At 49.6% G+C, this 16,145-nt stretch overlaps 1 protein-coding gene across 1 annotated transcript in view; it reads right to left on the reverse strand.

Moving 5' to 3' along the window:
• LOC141076492 (gastrula zinc finger protein XlCGF66.1-like) overlaps nt 1-15,933 on the reverse strand; it is a 66,039-nt gene extending 50,106 nt beyond the window's left edge. Inside the window, exons 1-3 of the mRNA XM_073563977.1 lie at nt 15,781-15,933; nt 15,476-15,655; nt 15,270-15,393 (exon numbers count right to left, since the gene is read on the reverse strand). Coding sequence (XP_073420078.1) covers nt 15,270-15,393; nt 15,476-15,655; nt 15,781-15,858 — 382 coding nt within the window. The 5' untranslated portion in view covers nt 15,859-15,933. The remainder of the gene's footprint in view (nt 1-15,269; nt 15,394-15,475; nt 15,656-15,780) is intronic.
• Between the last annotated feature and the right edge of the window lie 212 nt (nt 15,934-16,145).

The raw sequence follows: 16,145 nt of genomic DNA on the forward strand, positions 1-16,145 counted from the left end.
TGAGGACCGTAGCCCCGGTCGCTCTCGAGTCTGTGCTGCCGGGCAAGACTTTTGTCCCTCCCCGCCTGCGGCCAGAGTTCCTCTCGTGAGCTCTAGGGTGGGTGGTCATTTTGGGACGAAGCGGACCACGGAACTCCTGGAAAGGACATATTGGTGGCGGCATATGGCTCGGGACGTGGGAGAGTACATTCTGGCATGCGTCTCCTCCGCCCAGAACAGGTCCTCTAGGCAGAGACCGGCTGGACTACTTTACCCCCTACCGGTGGCAGACAGACCTTGGGAGATGGTCGGCATGGATTTTGTGGTCAGTCTGCCCAAGTCCAGTGGTAGCACGGTCATCTGGGTGGTCACCGATCATTCCTATAAAATGGTGCACCTGGTGCCACTCTCGCGGCTACCTTCGTCCCGAGGCCTGGCTGCGTTGTTCATTAAACACGTATTTCGCTTCCACGGTATGCCAGACAAGATAGTTAGTGACCGGGGTCCCCAGTTTGCATCTCGGTTTTGGATCGAGCTCTGCAGTCTGCTCAGCATTGAGCTAAATTTGTCTTCTGCCTATCACCCCGAGACGAACGGGTTGGTTGAGAGAGCTAACCAAACCCTGGTCACATACCTGCAACATTTTGTCTGGTCCAGGCAGGATGACTGGGCATCCTTACTACTGTGGGCAGAATTTGCCCTGAACAACGCTGTAGCTGATTCCCCCGGTCAGACCCCGTTCCTCCTTAACTACGGCCAGCATCTGCGTGTCCCTGTCCCGATGCCAGTGTCGTCCACTGATTCCAGGGTGGCAGACTGGGCAGTGGAGGCTCGTGACATTTGGGACCACACTCAGGATGCCATCCGGGCCTCCAAGGAGAGAATGAGGGCGTCCGCCAACACGCTCCGGCGCCCCGCTCTGACTTTTGCCTCTGGCGACTCTGCCCATAATATCAGGCTGCGGGTCGAGTCCACTAAGTTTGCGCCTCGCTACATTGGCCCCTTCAAGGTTCTAGAGCAGATCAACCTGGTGGTTTATCGCCTGGCCCTTCCTCCACATTTGGCTATCTCTGACACCTTCCACATGTCCCTCCTTAAGCCTGCCCACTTGTCCCAGTTTTGCGAGTCATCTGCCCGGACATTCGACCTGTCTTCGGACGAGTTTGAGGTCAACGACATCGTAGGATGCAGGGTGGTGCGTGGTAAAAAGTTTTATTTGGTGGACTGGAAGGGTCATGGTCCAGAGGCTCGGACCTGGGAGCCAGTGGAAAAAAAACACGCTCCGCTCCTTATTGCGGCATTTGAGCGTAGCGAGGCTCAGAGGGCAGGGGGCCCTAGGAGGGTGGGTAATGTTAGGCGTCAGGTTCCTGCCACTGGACAGCAGGAATCCCGAGCCTTGAATTCGGCAGTCTTCCATTCCTCTCCGGCCGCAAAGGAGGCTGCTCAGCAGACTCATCGATCCAGGCGCTCTGCTCAGACCAGCTCTGTGGGTTTGGTTGCTGCTGCCACCTCTGGTCCAGCTATAGCAACGCATGCTGGTCAGCAGCGAGCTACTCCAGGGACTAAGTCCTCCTTTCGCTCCACTGAGCATGCCCGTGGGACGATCTCTCATTGGAGATCGGAGGTCACATGCTCAGGTCCTTCTCCAGCTTGGATTGGACCATCAGGAGGGTCAGGAAGGTCCAGGAAGGACGCGGCTATAGAAGGTTCGCATGGCTGCCTCGCCATGCGCTATGATAGCTTTTGATGCTATATTGCTTAGTGTGTGTGAGATGACGGATGTATTAGACTGGTGACTGACTCATCATGATTCCTCCTCTAATGATACATATGCGTTAGGGTTCAGGGATCAGAGTTAGCACCATAGTTCTAGCACTGCTTAGTGCCGCAGTCTAGTCTCTCTAGTCTCCAGTACAGGCCTTATGTACCGCTGCTACCGCAGTGTCTGCCAGAGCAGTGCCGCGCTCTCTTACGTACGCTTACCAGCACAGTTGATAGGCTGTTGGTGGTCACCACCCGGGCAGATATTGCACCCGCTCTGAGCGGTGCTTCACGTAGCAGTGACCTGTGATGTTAACAGGTCTCGCTTAAACACCGGCTGGTGTGGACTCCCTGGAGTAACGGAGTCTGTTCTTGCAAGCACCGGGTTAGTGGTTACCCACCGGTGTCTGGCTTTCTCATACTTTATATCTCACCTCATTGCTTAGCTGCAGTTTGTCACCTCTGCACGGTGGACCCCGGGCTATGAACGCACCTCAAATCCTATTACCATCTTTATTATTTGGTGCATTCTGCCAGCCCTTAACACCTGGTATGCATGGTCCCATCCCTATCCGGGTATGTAGAGCCCCATGTCGTCCTGGTATGCATGGCTCCATATCATCCTAGTATGCAGGGCCCCAACTCATCCTGGTATGCAGGGCCCCATCCTTATGTGGTCCCCACCCCCATTCCTATCCTGGTATGCATGGCCCCATCAGAAAACATTAAAAACCAAACTATTACACTTACCTACCCGGCGCTCCCTCACAGCGTCCTGGTCTGGTGCCAGCAACTGCTTTATGCTTGTATGCAGCGCTGAGATCAGTGCGAATTCAAGAATATTCATTTCTCTTAAGCAGCGGCACACGTGACCGCCAGTAGCAGCAGGAAGCCAGTGGCTGACACTGCGCGCTACTGAAGAGCAATGAATACTCACTGCCATTTGCGTGCACAGTCCTGGCAGCTGTGCTCTGCTTGTGAGCAGCGCATGACGTCCCTGCCATGCGCTGCTTACAAGCATAAAGCAGTTGCTGGCACCATTGCAGAACGCTGCGAGGGAACGCGGGGTAGGTAAGTGTAATGGTTTGTTTTTTTAATGTTTTCTGATGGGGTCATACATACCAGGATGGGGGTGTGGGCCAATTATAAGGATGGAGCCATGCATACCAGGACCAGGGTTGGGGGCTAATCATATCAAGATACTATTAATATATAACTATTAGATAAATGAATAGTCATTGCCCTCCAAGCCCATGGGAGTGGAATGTAGTGAATATTCAATTCTCTTTAGCAGCGGGAAAAGGAGTTAACCGCAGCCACCGGCTCCAGCCTCCTGTGACCCGCTGCTCCGCCGATGCCGTTTCCCCACCTTCCCACCACAGCCAGAGCCGGTACATCTGAACTATAAGACACACCCTCCATTTTCCTCCACATTTTTGAAGAAAAACAGTGCATCACACAGTCCAAAAAATACAGTAGTTTTAATACAAATTGAAAAGTCAGGATAAAGGGAAACTCTGCTGTTATTGTACAGAAATTCGCACTTGGCCTCACTGCACATTTACTGTTGTCGATCATAAAAGCAAAGTTTGACCAGAAAGACTGGACCTGGTCTTGTAGGGACCATGAGACATTCAGCAGCACAGAAGGGAGAGAAGATTCATCCGATAAGATCTCAGGGATCTAGGAAGCCAACAGCATCATTACCCTCCTCTTTCTCTTACAGGCCCGGCATAAGATTTTTCTTCAAGTGATTTTCTATCTTGTCAGCACATTCTACGTACTCTGTCATTTGGCTTTATAGTTACAGAACTGGGCAGGTAACGGTCAGTGTCTCCTAATACCAGGGGGTAGGTGGATACTCCAGGTCGTAAGTTCTATGGAAAAGGGCTTTCAATGCCCAAAGTCATTTGAACAGTTTTGGGTGGAGGAGAATGTTGGGGTCTAGAGGGAAAATGGTGATCATGGTGATACGGCCGGACTACACCACCAATAAAGCAGCCACAGCTGGTGACTGAGAGGAATCTGTGACTTCTCTGCATTCAGTGGTTACTACTAGAGTTGAGCGAAACGGGTCAAAAAAATTCAAAAGTCGCCGACTTTTGGCAAAGTCGGGTTTCATGAAACGAAACCCGACCCTAGGATGAGGTCGGCCACGAGGTCGGCGACTTACGCGCCAAAGTCGCGTTTCAAAAGTTTGTTTTGCGCTCTTTTTCAGCCAATCAGGATCCACGGACACTGTGGGCAACGTGATGACCTAGGCACGGGTCACCACCATCTTTCAGAAGGGCATGCAAGTGATTGGCTTGCTTTGGTGGGCGTCACAGGGGGTATAAAAGGGCGTGCACGCCGACCGCCATCTTACTTCTGCCGATCTTAGTATAGGGAGAGGTTGCTGCTGATTCTGTAGGGAGAGCGTTAGGCAGGGAAGAAGACAAAAAAACTGCTTCTGCTGCTAGCGATTTGGCCTGCACAACACACAAGTCACTGTGTGTGCAGTGCAAGGGGAGGCTATATTGTGGTGTATCAGTGGTGTTGGTTGTTGGGCTGCCTTTTAAGGCTTCCTGACACGCTGGCATTGCTGTTTACCCACTGCTCCGCAAACTGCTTTTTTAAAAGCAATCCAATCTCCCTTATCCTCTAGTCACTTTTGTCACATCTGTGCCATCGAGCCTGTCACATAGCGCTCAGATATCAGTGGGCCTCACACAATCCACAAGTGTCCAGTGTCCAAAAGTGTGCGCAGAGATTCAAAATCTCCATTATCCTCTCGTCACTTTGGTCACAGGCAGCTGTGCCATCGAGCGTGTCACATAGCGCTCAGATATCAGTGGGCCTCACACAATCCACAAGTGTCCAGTGTCCAAAAGTGTGCGCAGAGATTCAAAATCTCCATTATCCTCTCGTCACTTTGGTCACAGGCAGCTGTGCCATCGAGCGTGTCACATAGCGCTCAGATATCAGTGGGCCTCACACAATCCACAAGTGTCCAGTGTCCAAAAGTGTGCGCAGAGATTCAAAATCTCCATTATCCTCTCGTCACTTTGGTCACAGGCAGCTGTGCCATCGAGCGTGTCACATAGCGCTCAGATATCAGTGGGCCTCACACAATCCACAAGTGTCCAGTGTCCAAAAGTGTGCGCAGAGATTCAAAATCTCCATTATCCTCTCGTCACTTTGGTCACAGGCAGCTGTGCCATCGAGCCTGTCACATAGCGCTCAGATATCAGTGGGCCTCACACAATCCACAAGTGTCCAGTGTCCAAAAGTGTGCGCAGAGATTCAAAATCTCCATTATCCTCTCGTCACTTTGGTCACAGGCAGCTGTGCCATCGAGCGTGTCACATAGCGCTCAGATATCAGTGGGCCTCACACAATCCACAAGTGTCCAGTGTCCAAAAGTGTGCGCAGAGATTCAAAATCTCCATTATCCTCTCGTCACTTTGGTCACAGGCAGCTGTGCCATCGAGCGTGTCACATAGCGCTCAGATATCAGTGGGCCTCACACAATCCACAAGTGTCCAGTGTCCAAAAGTGTGCGCAGAGATTCAAAATCTCCATTATCCTCTCGTCACTTTGGTCACAGGCAGCTGTGCCATCGAGCCTGTGACATAGCGCTCAGATATCAGTGGGCCTCACACAATCCACAAGTGTCCAGTGTCCAAAAGTGTGCGCAGAGATTCAAAATCTCCATTATCCTCTCGTCACTTTGGTCACAGGCAGCTGTGCCATCGAGCCTGTGACATAGCGCTCAGATATCAGTGGGCCTCACACAATGCACAAGTGTCCAGTGTCCAAAAGTGTGCGCAGAGATTCAAAATCTCCATTATCCTCTCTTCACTTTGGTCACAGGCAGCTGTGCCATCGAGCCTGTGACATAGCGCTCAGATATCAGTGGGCCTCACACAATCCACAAGTGTCCAGTGTCCAAAAGTGTGCGCAGAGATTCAAAATCTCCATTATCCTCTCGTCACTTTGGTCACAGGCAGCTGTGCCATCGAGCCTGTCACATAGCGCTCAGACATCAGTGGGCCTCACACAATCCACAAGTGTCCAGTGTCCAAAAGTGTGCGCAGAGATTCAAAATCTCCATTATCCTCTCGTCACTTTGGTCACAGGCAGCTGTGCCATCGAGCCTGTCACATAGCGCTCAGATATCAGTGGGCCTCACACAATCCACAAGTGTCCAGTGTCCAAAAGTGTGCGCAGAGATTCAAAATCTCCATTATCCTCTCGTCACTTTGGTCACAGGCAGCTGTGCCATCGAGCCTGTCACATAGCGCTCAGATATCAGTGGGCCTCACACAATCCACAAGTGTCCAGTGTCCAAAAGTGTGCGCAGAGATTCAAAATCTCCATTATCCTCTCGTCACTTTGGTCACAGGCAGCTGTGCCATCGAGCCTGTCACATAGCGCTCAGATATCAGTGGGCCTCACACAATCCACAAGTGTCCAGTGTCCAAAAGTGTGCGCAGAGATTCAAAATCTCCATTATCCTCTCGTCACTTTGGTCACAGGCAGCTGTGCCATCGAGCCTGTCACATAGCGCTCAGATATCAGTGGGCCTCACACAATCCACAAGTGTCCAGTGTCCAAAAGTGTGCGCAGAGATTCAAAATCTCCATTATCCTCTCGTCACTTTGGTCACAGGCAGCTGTGCCATCGAGCGTGTCACATAGCGCTCAGATATCAGTGGGCCTCACACAATCCACAAGTGTCCAGTGTCCAAAAGTGTGCGCAGAGATTCAAAATCTCCATTATTCTCTCGTCACTTTGGTCACAGGCAGCTGTGCCATCGAGCCTGTCACATAGAGCTCAGATATCAGTGGGCCTCACACAATCCACAAGTGTCCAGTGTCCAAAAGTGTGCGCAGAGATTCAAAATCTCCATTATCCTCTCGTCACTTTTGTCACAGGCAGCTGTGCCATCGAGCCTGTCACATAGCGCTCAGATATCAGTGGGCCTCACACAATCCACAAGTGTCCAGTGTCCAAAAGTGTGCGCAGAGATTCAAAATCTCCATTATCCTCTCGTCACTTTTGTCACAGGCAGCTGTGCCATCGAGCCTGTCACATAGCGCTCAGATATCAGTGGGCCTCACACAATCCACAAGTGTCCAGTGTCCAAAAGTGTGCGCAGAGATTCAAAATCTCCATTATCCTCTCGTCACTTTGGTCACAGGCAGCTGTGCCGTCGAGCCTGTCACATAGCGCTCAGATATCAGTGGGCCTCACACAATCCAAAAGTGTCCACTGTCCACAAGTGTGTGCAGAAATTCTAAATCTCCCCTGTCCTATAGACACCTTGTACCTTGTTTTACAATACTATATAGTTTGTTGGATTTTGTCTACATTTCTACCAAAAATGAGGAAGGCTGGTGGAAGAGGCCGTGGAATTGGGCGGGGGTTGGCAGCTGGTAATGATGGTGTTGGTGGTGGATCTGATGGTAGTGGCAAGTGCAAAATAGGACCGAATGCAGGAGGTGCTGACCCTGCGTCATCGTCTGGCTACATAAGGCCTCGAACGCTTAGTTTTCTAGGAGTTGGCAAACCGCTTTTAAAGGCAGAGCATCAGGAAAAAGTTTTGTCTTACATTGCTGACTCAGCCTCCAGCTCTATCGCCTCCTCTTCTTCAGTTGTAAAAAGTAAAAGCACTGAGTCGTCATTGGAGGCTCATGTTCATGAACCACACCTTTCCTTGTGTCCTTCACCCCAACCAAGATTGAAGGATGACGCAGGCCATACTACTGATTACTCCATGGAGCTGTTTTCACATACCATGCCTGGATTATCAAGTGAAATGGTGAATTACCCAGGCCAAGATGAATCTGACATGGAGTGCACTGATGCACAGCCGCTGATGGATGATTCTGCTGGTACATTCACTCAGAGCACTACATTGTCCTCGCAGTGTACAGAGCCAGATTTTGACCCTGATGAGACTCAGGTGCCCCTTCCCGCACACTATACCACCATACACGGTGACACAGAGAAAGGTGCACATGACATAGAAGAGGAGGTGATGGATGACCCAGTTGTTGACCCAGATTGGCATCCATTGGGGGAAGAGGGTGCTGCTTCCAATAGCTCAGATGAGGAGCATCCACAGCAGACATCGACATCGCATCAGCTGTTATCTGGCAGGCCCGGAGCACTCCAAAGACAGGTTCCAAAAATCAAAAGAGTTGCTGGACAGCTTGTCCAGAGGGTCAAAAGATCACAGCGTGCTAGGCCGCAAAATGTCTGCCAAAGTAGGAAGAGTGCAGTGTGGCACTTTTTTGAACAAAATCCTCATGATCAGGCCAAGGTTATCTGTAAGAAGTGCGCAAAGACCTTTAGCCGAGGGAAAAATCTGAAAAATTTGAATACCAGTTGCATGCTTAGACATTTAACCAGCATGCACTTGCAAGCGTGGACACAACACCAAACCTCAAGTGCCACATGTGCAACTGATCACAACGAAGGTAGTCAGCAACGCTACATTGTTTCCCCCACTGTAAGCCCACCGGTTAGCACAGCAGCAAATGTTGAGGTGTCGTTGCAAGACCACAGCAGTCAGGGAATCCCACTGTTATATCAACGAAAGACTGATTCTAGGCCATCAGAAAGAACACCAACTCCATCACCATCATCAACCCTCTCTCAGTCCGCCCTGTCCACCGCTACTTCCACCATATGCAGCTCTCAAGTCCAGCTCACCCTCCCAGACACTATGAGTAGGTCAAGAAAGTACTCAGTCTCTCATCCGCGTACACTGGGTTTGAACGCCCACATTGCCAAACTAATCTCGTTTGAGATGATGCCCTTTCGGTTGGTGGAAAGCACAGCTTTCCGCGAACTCATGGCCTATGCAGTACCACGCTATGACCTACCCAGTCGCCACTTCTTCTCTCGCAAAGCCATCCCAGCCCTCCACCATCATGTGAAAGTCCGCATTGTCCATGCACTCAAGCAGTCAGTGAGCGGAAAGGTGCACCTCACAACTGATGCATGGTCCAGTCGGCATGGCCAGGGCCGTTACGTGTCCATCACTGCGCACTGGGTTAATGTGGTGGATGCAGGGTCCACAGGGGACAGCGGTGGTGGGACAGTGCTGCCTAGCCCACGGTATAGGAAACAGTTGGCTGTAGGCGTTCGACCCTCCTCCTCCTCCTCCTCCTCCTCCTCCAGAAGCGAAAGCTCGTCCACAGAGCGCAGTCGTACGAGCACTCCATCTGCAGCTGCCACTGTTGCACACGATGTGTCCCCCTATCGAGCAGCTAGTGGAAAGCGTCAGCAGGCTGTGTTGCAGATGATGTGTTTGGGCGACAGACACACCGCCGAGGTGCTGGCCGAGTACTTGAAGCGACAAACTGAGTCATGGCTGGGCAGTGTACATCTTGAGGCAGGCAAGGTAGTTAGTGATAACGGCCGTAATTTTGTGGCAGCCATAGCCCTTTCAAAACTCAGCCACATACCTTGCTTGGCTCACACCTTGAACCTGGTGGTGCAGTGCTTCCTCAAAAATTATCCGGAGTTAACAGCCCTGCTCCAGAAGGTGCGAAGACTGTGCGCGCACATCCGCCGGTCGCCTCTACACTCCGTTCGTATGCAGAAGCTGCAGCGATTGCTCCACCTTCCCAACCACCGCCTCATTATCGACATTGCAACAAGGTGGAACTCCACCCTGCACATGGTGGAGCGGCTGTGCGAGCAGAGGTAGGCCATAATGCATTTGTGGGAGGATACACGGCCAGGCACTTTGAGAGCAGACATGGAGTTGACAGGCGTGCAGTGGTCGAAGCTGAAAGACCTTTGTAAAGTCCTTCAGTGTTTTGAGGAATGCACACGGCTGGTAAGCGCAGACGACGCCATCCTAAGCATGAGCATCCCACTTATGCATCTGCTCATGCAAACTTTGACGCACCTTAAGGAGCAGGCGTCTGCAGCCAATGTTGATGAGGAGGAAGAGGAGGAGGGAATCCTTGATGACATTCAGCCATTGTCTGCTCAGGGACCTCTCCTGGACGAGGTGGAGGAAGAAGAGGAGGAGGAGGAGGATGATGGGGATGATTACTTAGGGGAGGAGGATGCATCTCGTGGGGCAAGTGAAAATGTTGGCGTGGCAAGGTCTGGTACAGGGTTTGTGCGTGACTGGAGGGATGTGGATTTGCCAGAAAGTGCTCCTCCAACCAGCACTCGCAGTGCATCATTGACACCGGGAACATTGGCCCACATGTCAGATTATGCCTTGCGGATCCTAAAAAGGGACCCCCGCATTGCCAAAATGATGAACGATGACGACTACTGGTTGGCCAGCATCCTGGATCCACGCTATAAAGGCAAATTACAAAACATCATGCCACAGGAGAACCTTGACCTAATATTGGCTAATAAACAAGCAACTCTGGTAAATCGGTTGCTTGAGGCATTCCCAGCACACAGCAGCGGTGATGGTTCTCACACGAGCCGTACGGGCCGGGGGCAGCTTGGCAGAGGTGTTCGTGGTGCACACAGCAGAAGTGGCGTTGGAGACAGGGGTTTCATGACAATGTTGTGGACTGAGTTTTCAAATACCGCTCACACAACTGGTAATACTGCATCGATGGAAAGTGACAGGAGACAGCAGTTGTCAACTATGGTTACAAACTACTTTTCCTCCCATATCGATGTTCTCCCACACAGGTCATTCCCCTTTGACTATTGGGCCGCTAAACTGGACACCTGGCCTGAATTGGCCCAATATGCCTTACAGGAGCTCGCTTGCCCAGCTGCAAGTGTGCTATCGGAAAGAGTCTTCAGTGCAGCTGGACCAATCCTGACAGAAAAAAGGACCCGTCTGTCAACCCAAAATGTGGATCATCTAACCTTCATTAAAATGAACCACGCATGGGTTTCCAAGGATTTTGTCCCACCTTCCCCTGATGACACATAGGGTGACAGAAAAATGGCTTGCTTTGGTCCACCTCTTCCTGGTACTTCACCTATTTCGCCTTTTGCATCAGCTGAATGTCCAACATCAACATATGCCACTTTCTAAAACTCCCTAACTGTGCTGCCTCCCCCCCCAATGGCCGGGGTCACCACCTACCGCACGACACCGTGCGAGTGCCGTTGCCCTGGACAGGTGGGTAGGCCGACTCTTGGGCGCGGGTACTGGCACAGGGTCCCTCATAGTGCAATCAAGTGTCTCTGACGGTGGTGGTACACACCCGCCGTCAGACACACCGCTGTACTATGAGGGGCCCAGTGCCAGTACCGACGCCAACGAGTGGGCCCCCCTTGCTTGGGCAGGGCCCCAGCATTTGCAATCTTTACCTCTCCCTGCTCCTCCGCTGTGTAATCTGGGCCGTCAAATCCATACTGTGCCTGACACCGTCTGAGCCTGCCTCCTGAGACATATATTTTGAATGTGTACGCTATCCATACATGTTATCCGGGGATACGGTACCCTTTCTAACCTTTGTGCAATCACGTGCAATCCATACTGGGCCTAACACCGTCTGAGCCTGCCTCCTGAGACATATATTTTGAATGTGTACGCTATCCATACATGTTATCCGGGGATACGGTACCCTTTCTAACCTTTGTGCAATCACGTGCAATCCATACTGGGCCTAACACCGTCTGAGCCTGCCTCCTGAGACATATATTTTGAATGTGTACGCTATCCATACATGTTATCCGGGGATACGGTACCCTTTCTAACCTTTGTGCAATCACGGGCAATCCATACTGTGCCTGACACCGTCTGAGCCTGCCTCCTGAGACATATATTTTGAATGTGTACGCTATCCATACATGTTATCCAGGGATACGGTACCCTTTCTAACCTTTGTGCAATCACGTGCAATCCATACTGGGCCTGACACCGTCTGAGCCTGCCTCCTGAGACATATATTTTGAATGTGTACGCTATCCATACATGTTATCCGGGGATACGGTACCCTTTCTAACCTTTGTGCAATCACGTGCAATCCATACTGGGCCTAACACCGTCTGAGCCTGCCTCCTGAGACATATATTTTGAATGTGTACGCTATCCATACATGTTATCCGGGGATACGGTACCCTTTCTAACCTTTGTGCAATCACGTGCAATCCATACTGGGCCTAACACCGTCTGAGTTTGCCTCCTGAGACATATATTTTGAATGTGTACGCTATCCATACATGTTATCCGGGGATACGGTACCCTTTCTAACCTTTGTGCAATCACGGGCAATCCATACTGTGCCTGACACCGTCTGAGCCTGCCTCCTGAGACATATATTTTGAATGTGTACGCTATCCATACATGTTATCCAGGGATACGGTACCCTTTCTAACCTTTGTGCAATCACGTGCAATCCATACTGGGCCTGACACCGTCTGAGCCTGCCTCCTGAGACATATATTTTGAATGTGTACGCTATCCATACATGTTATCCGGGGATACGGTACCCTTTCTAACCTTTGTGCAATCACGTGCAATCCATACTGGGCCTAACACCGTCTGAGCCTGCCTCCTGAGACATATATTTTGAATGTGTACGCTATCCATACATGTTATCCGGGGATACGGTACCCTTTCTAACCTTTGTGCAATCACGTGCAATCCATACTGGGCCTAACACCGTCTGAGCCTGCCTCCTGAGACATATATTTTGAATGTGTACGCTATCCATACATGTTATCCGGGGATACGGTACCCTTTCTAACCTTTGTGCAATCACGTGCAATCCATACTGTGCCTGACACCGTCTGAGCCTGCCTCCTGAGACATATATTTTGAATGTGTACGCTATCCATACATGTTATCCGGGGATACGGTACCCTTTCTAACCTTTGTGCAATCACGTGCAATCCATACTGTGCCTGACACCGTCTGAGCCTGCCTCCTGAGACATATATTTTGAATGTGTACGCTATCCATACATGTTATCCGGGGATACAGTACCCTTTCTAACCTTTGTGCAATCACGTGCAATCCATACTGTGCCTGACACCGTCTGAGCCTGCCTCCTGAGACATATATTTTGAATGTGTACGCTATCCATACATGTTATCCAGGGATACGGTACCCTTTCTAACCTTTGTGCAATCACGTGCAATCCATACTGGGCCTGACACCGTCTGAGCCTGCCTCCTGAGACATATATTTTGAATGTGTACGTTATCCATACATGTTATCCGGGGATACGGTACCCTTTCTAACCTTTGTGCAATCACGTGCATTCCATACTGGGCCTAACACCGTCTGAGCCTGCCTCCTGAGACATATATTTTGAATGTGTACGCTACCCATACATGTTATCCGGGGATACGGTACCCTTTCTAACCTTTGTGCAATCACGTGCAATCCATACTGTGCCTGACACCGTCTGAGCCTGCCTCCTGAGACATATATTTTGAATGTGTACGCTATCCATACATGTTATCCGGGGATACGGTACCCTTTCTAACCTTTGTGCAATCACGTGCAATCCATACTGGGCCTAACACCGTCTGAGCCTGCCTCCTGAGACATATATTTTGAATGTGTACGCTATCCATACATGTTATCCGGGGATACGGTACCCTTTCTAACCTTTGTGCAATCACGTGCAATCCATACTGTGCCTGACACCGTCTGAGCCTGCCTCCTGAGACATATATTTTGAATGTGTACGCTATCCATACATGTTATCCAGGGATACGGGACCCTTTCTAACCTTTGTGCAATCACGTGCAATCCATACTGGGCCTAACACCGTCTGAGCCTGCCTCCTGAGACATATATTTTCAATGTGTACGCTATCCATACATGTTATCCGGGGATACGGTACCCTTTCTAACCTTTGTGCAATCACGTGCAATCCATACTGGGCCTAACACCGTCTGAGCCTGCCTCCTGAGACATATATTTTGAATGTGTACGCTATCCATACATGTCATCCGGGGATACGGTACCCTTTCTAACCTTTGTGCAATCACGTGCAATCCATACTGTGCCTGACACCGTCTGAGCCTGCCTCCTGAGACATATATTTTGAATGTGTACGCTATCCATACATGTTATCCAGGGATACGGTACCCTTTCTAACCTTTGTGCAATCACGTGCAATCCATACTGGGCCTGACACCGTCTGAGCCTGCCTCCTGAGACATATATTTTGAATGTGTACGCTATCCATACATGTTATCCAGGGATACGGTACCCTTTCTAACCTTTGTGCAATCACGTGCAATCCATACTGGGCGTGAGAACGGCTGGCGAGCTGTTAAGCAAGCTACAGCACCTGTCCAGACAAGTACAGGGATTCCCTAGTGAGGAGACTTATTTGATTGTTTTCAATGTTGGGACAGCAATTTTTGGGGAGCACTATACTCTGGAGAATGATAGATGGGGCCCACCATACACTGGAACATTCCAAAGGTGGACATCAGACACTGGAGCAGCATTTACAGGGCCCATTATACACTAGAGCATTAGAAATGGGGCCCATTATGTTTGGAGCATTATTTGGGCCCATAAGACAGTGGAGCTTCATCCATGGGGACCAACATATACTGTAGCATTATGTGGAGCTCATCATATACTGTTTCAAACATTATATGGGACCAATGATTCTGTATGGAGAAATAGATTGGCCTCGTCATGAGATGTAAAAAGTGAGGTATTTTTCATTGTACTATACCGCTATTTATCTGCCGTATCGGAGCATGATGAGTTGTGGTATGTGTTAAAGGGGCGCTCTTTCGCCCAGGGCACATGAAAACCTGCAGCCAGCCCTCCCCCCCCCACAACTTTAGCCAAATAACCCCCATTTTTCAGTGCGTAACTTGTATTATGAAGTTAATTAAGGTTGACAAGCTTAAGTAAGAAGAATTGATGCTTTTGGCATTCAAATGGGCACTGTAGGTGTGTTTCCTGTCCTCCTCTCACTGCCGACTTTTATTCCCCATTGACTTACATTGGGTTTCGTGTTTCGGGACGACCCCGACTTTTCCCTATAATCGGACGATCTTGCTCGACCCGACTTTTGGAAAAGTCGGGTTTCACGAAACGAAACGCGACCCTAAAAAACCAAAAGTCGCTCAACTCTAGTTACTACTCACCTGGGTAGTCATATGTGGGAATCTCCTCGTTACACCACTCATCATCTCTCACATATGTCTCTGTAGTATTAATATGGGTCAGATCTTCACCCTGAAACAAATATTGTAAAAGTCACTGACAGATGGAGAAGTCCCATCTATGATCAGCTCTAATCCTGCCATCTCCACCGTTCTCATTACACAAGTATAAAACATATAATACTGGTGGATAAAACAAGACTGAGCACAAGACTTTCACAGCCGTCTACACATCATAGGGGAGATCTCCTGACACCTTCTCTCCATCTACCTGATGATCCTGAGGAGCACTGGGATCTTCTTGGTTACAGTCCTGTGGAAGAAGAGGACGGGGACATCTCTCTGGTGTTGTCCTCTTACTGGATAGATCTGGAGGAAACACATACAGGGACTGAATTCATTCTCTACATACAGATAATTATAGGCCGTGTGTATTTAGTCCTGTCTATTACCTGGTGATGTGAGGGGCTGGGGAACCTCCATTATGACGTTCTTGTAGAGATCTTTGTGTCCTTCTAAATACTCCCACTCCTCCATGGAGAAATAGACAGCGACATCCTGACACCTTATAGGAACCTGACACATGCAATGATACCGTCATCCCCCGATCCCTTCATAGTGTTACTGTATAATGTCCCAGCATTCCCAGCAGTGTCACCTCTCCAGTCAGCAGCTCAATCATCTTGTAGATGAGTTCTAGGATCTTCTGGTCATTTATGTCCTCATGGATCAGGGGGTGAGGTGGAGGCCCCGTGATTGGGCTCAGGGGTCTTCCACATCCCTCAGACACAGGGTCCTGACAGCGATCACTAGAGGTCTTCTTCACCACTGTGTAATCCTGGTTATGGAGAGACACATTAATAAATCTCACTACAGACATTTCCAGAGTCCTCACCTCTCCAGTTCTGTCCGTTATTCCCATAGATAAGAATGATGTAATGTGACATCATCAGAATCTCTCACCTCTCCAGTGAGATGGAAGAGGATCTCTAGGGTGAGGTGTAACATCCTCTCCGCCATCTTGTCTCTGTCCATATCCATCCTTGATGGGTAAATCAGGAAAATTCTCTTCTGTAGAAGATCTTAACTGAGAGGATCCGATATTGTAGAGACCTGAATGAGAAGAAGATGATCCGATGTAACATCATAAGAATCCTGTGTAATAATACAGTTACTGGAGATAATAAGGGAAACATAATAATAATAATAATAATTATAAATGTTATTTCTATAGTGCAGACATATTCCGCAGCACTTTACATTTCAGAGGGGACTTCTACAGATGATAGATATTACAGCATAACAATAATCACATAGATTATAACAAA

Source organism: Dendrobates tinctorius, unplaced genomic scaffold, assembly GCF_039654945.1.
Source record: "Dendrobates tinctorius isolate UK_male_01 unplaced genomic scaffold, ASM3965494v1 ptg000418l, whole genome shotgun sequence".
In the NCBI taxonomy this organism is placed as follows: Eukaryota; Metazoa; Chordata; class Amphibia; order Anura; family Dendrobatidae; genus Dendrobates; species Dendrobates tinctorius.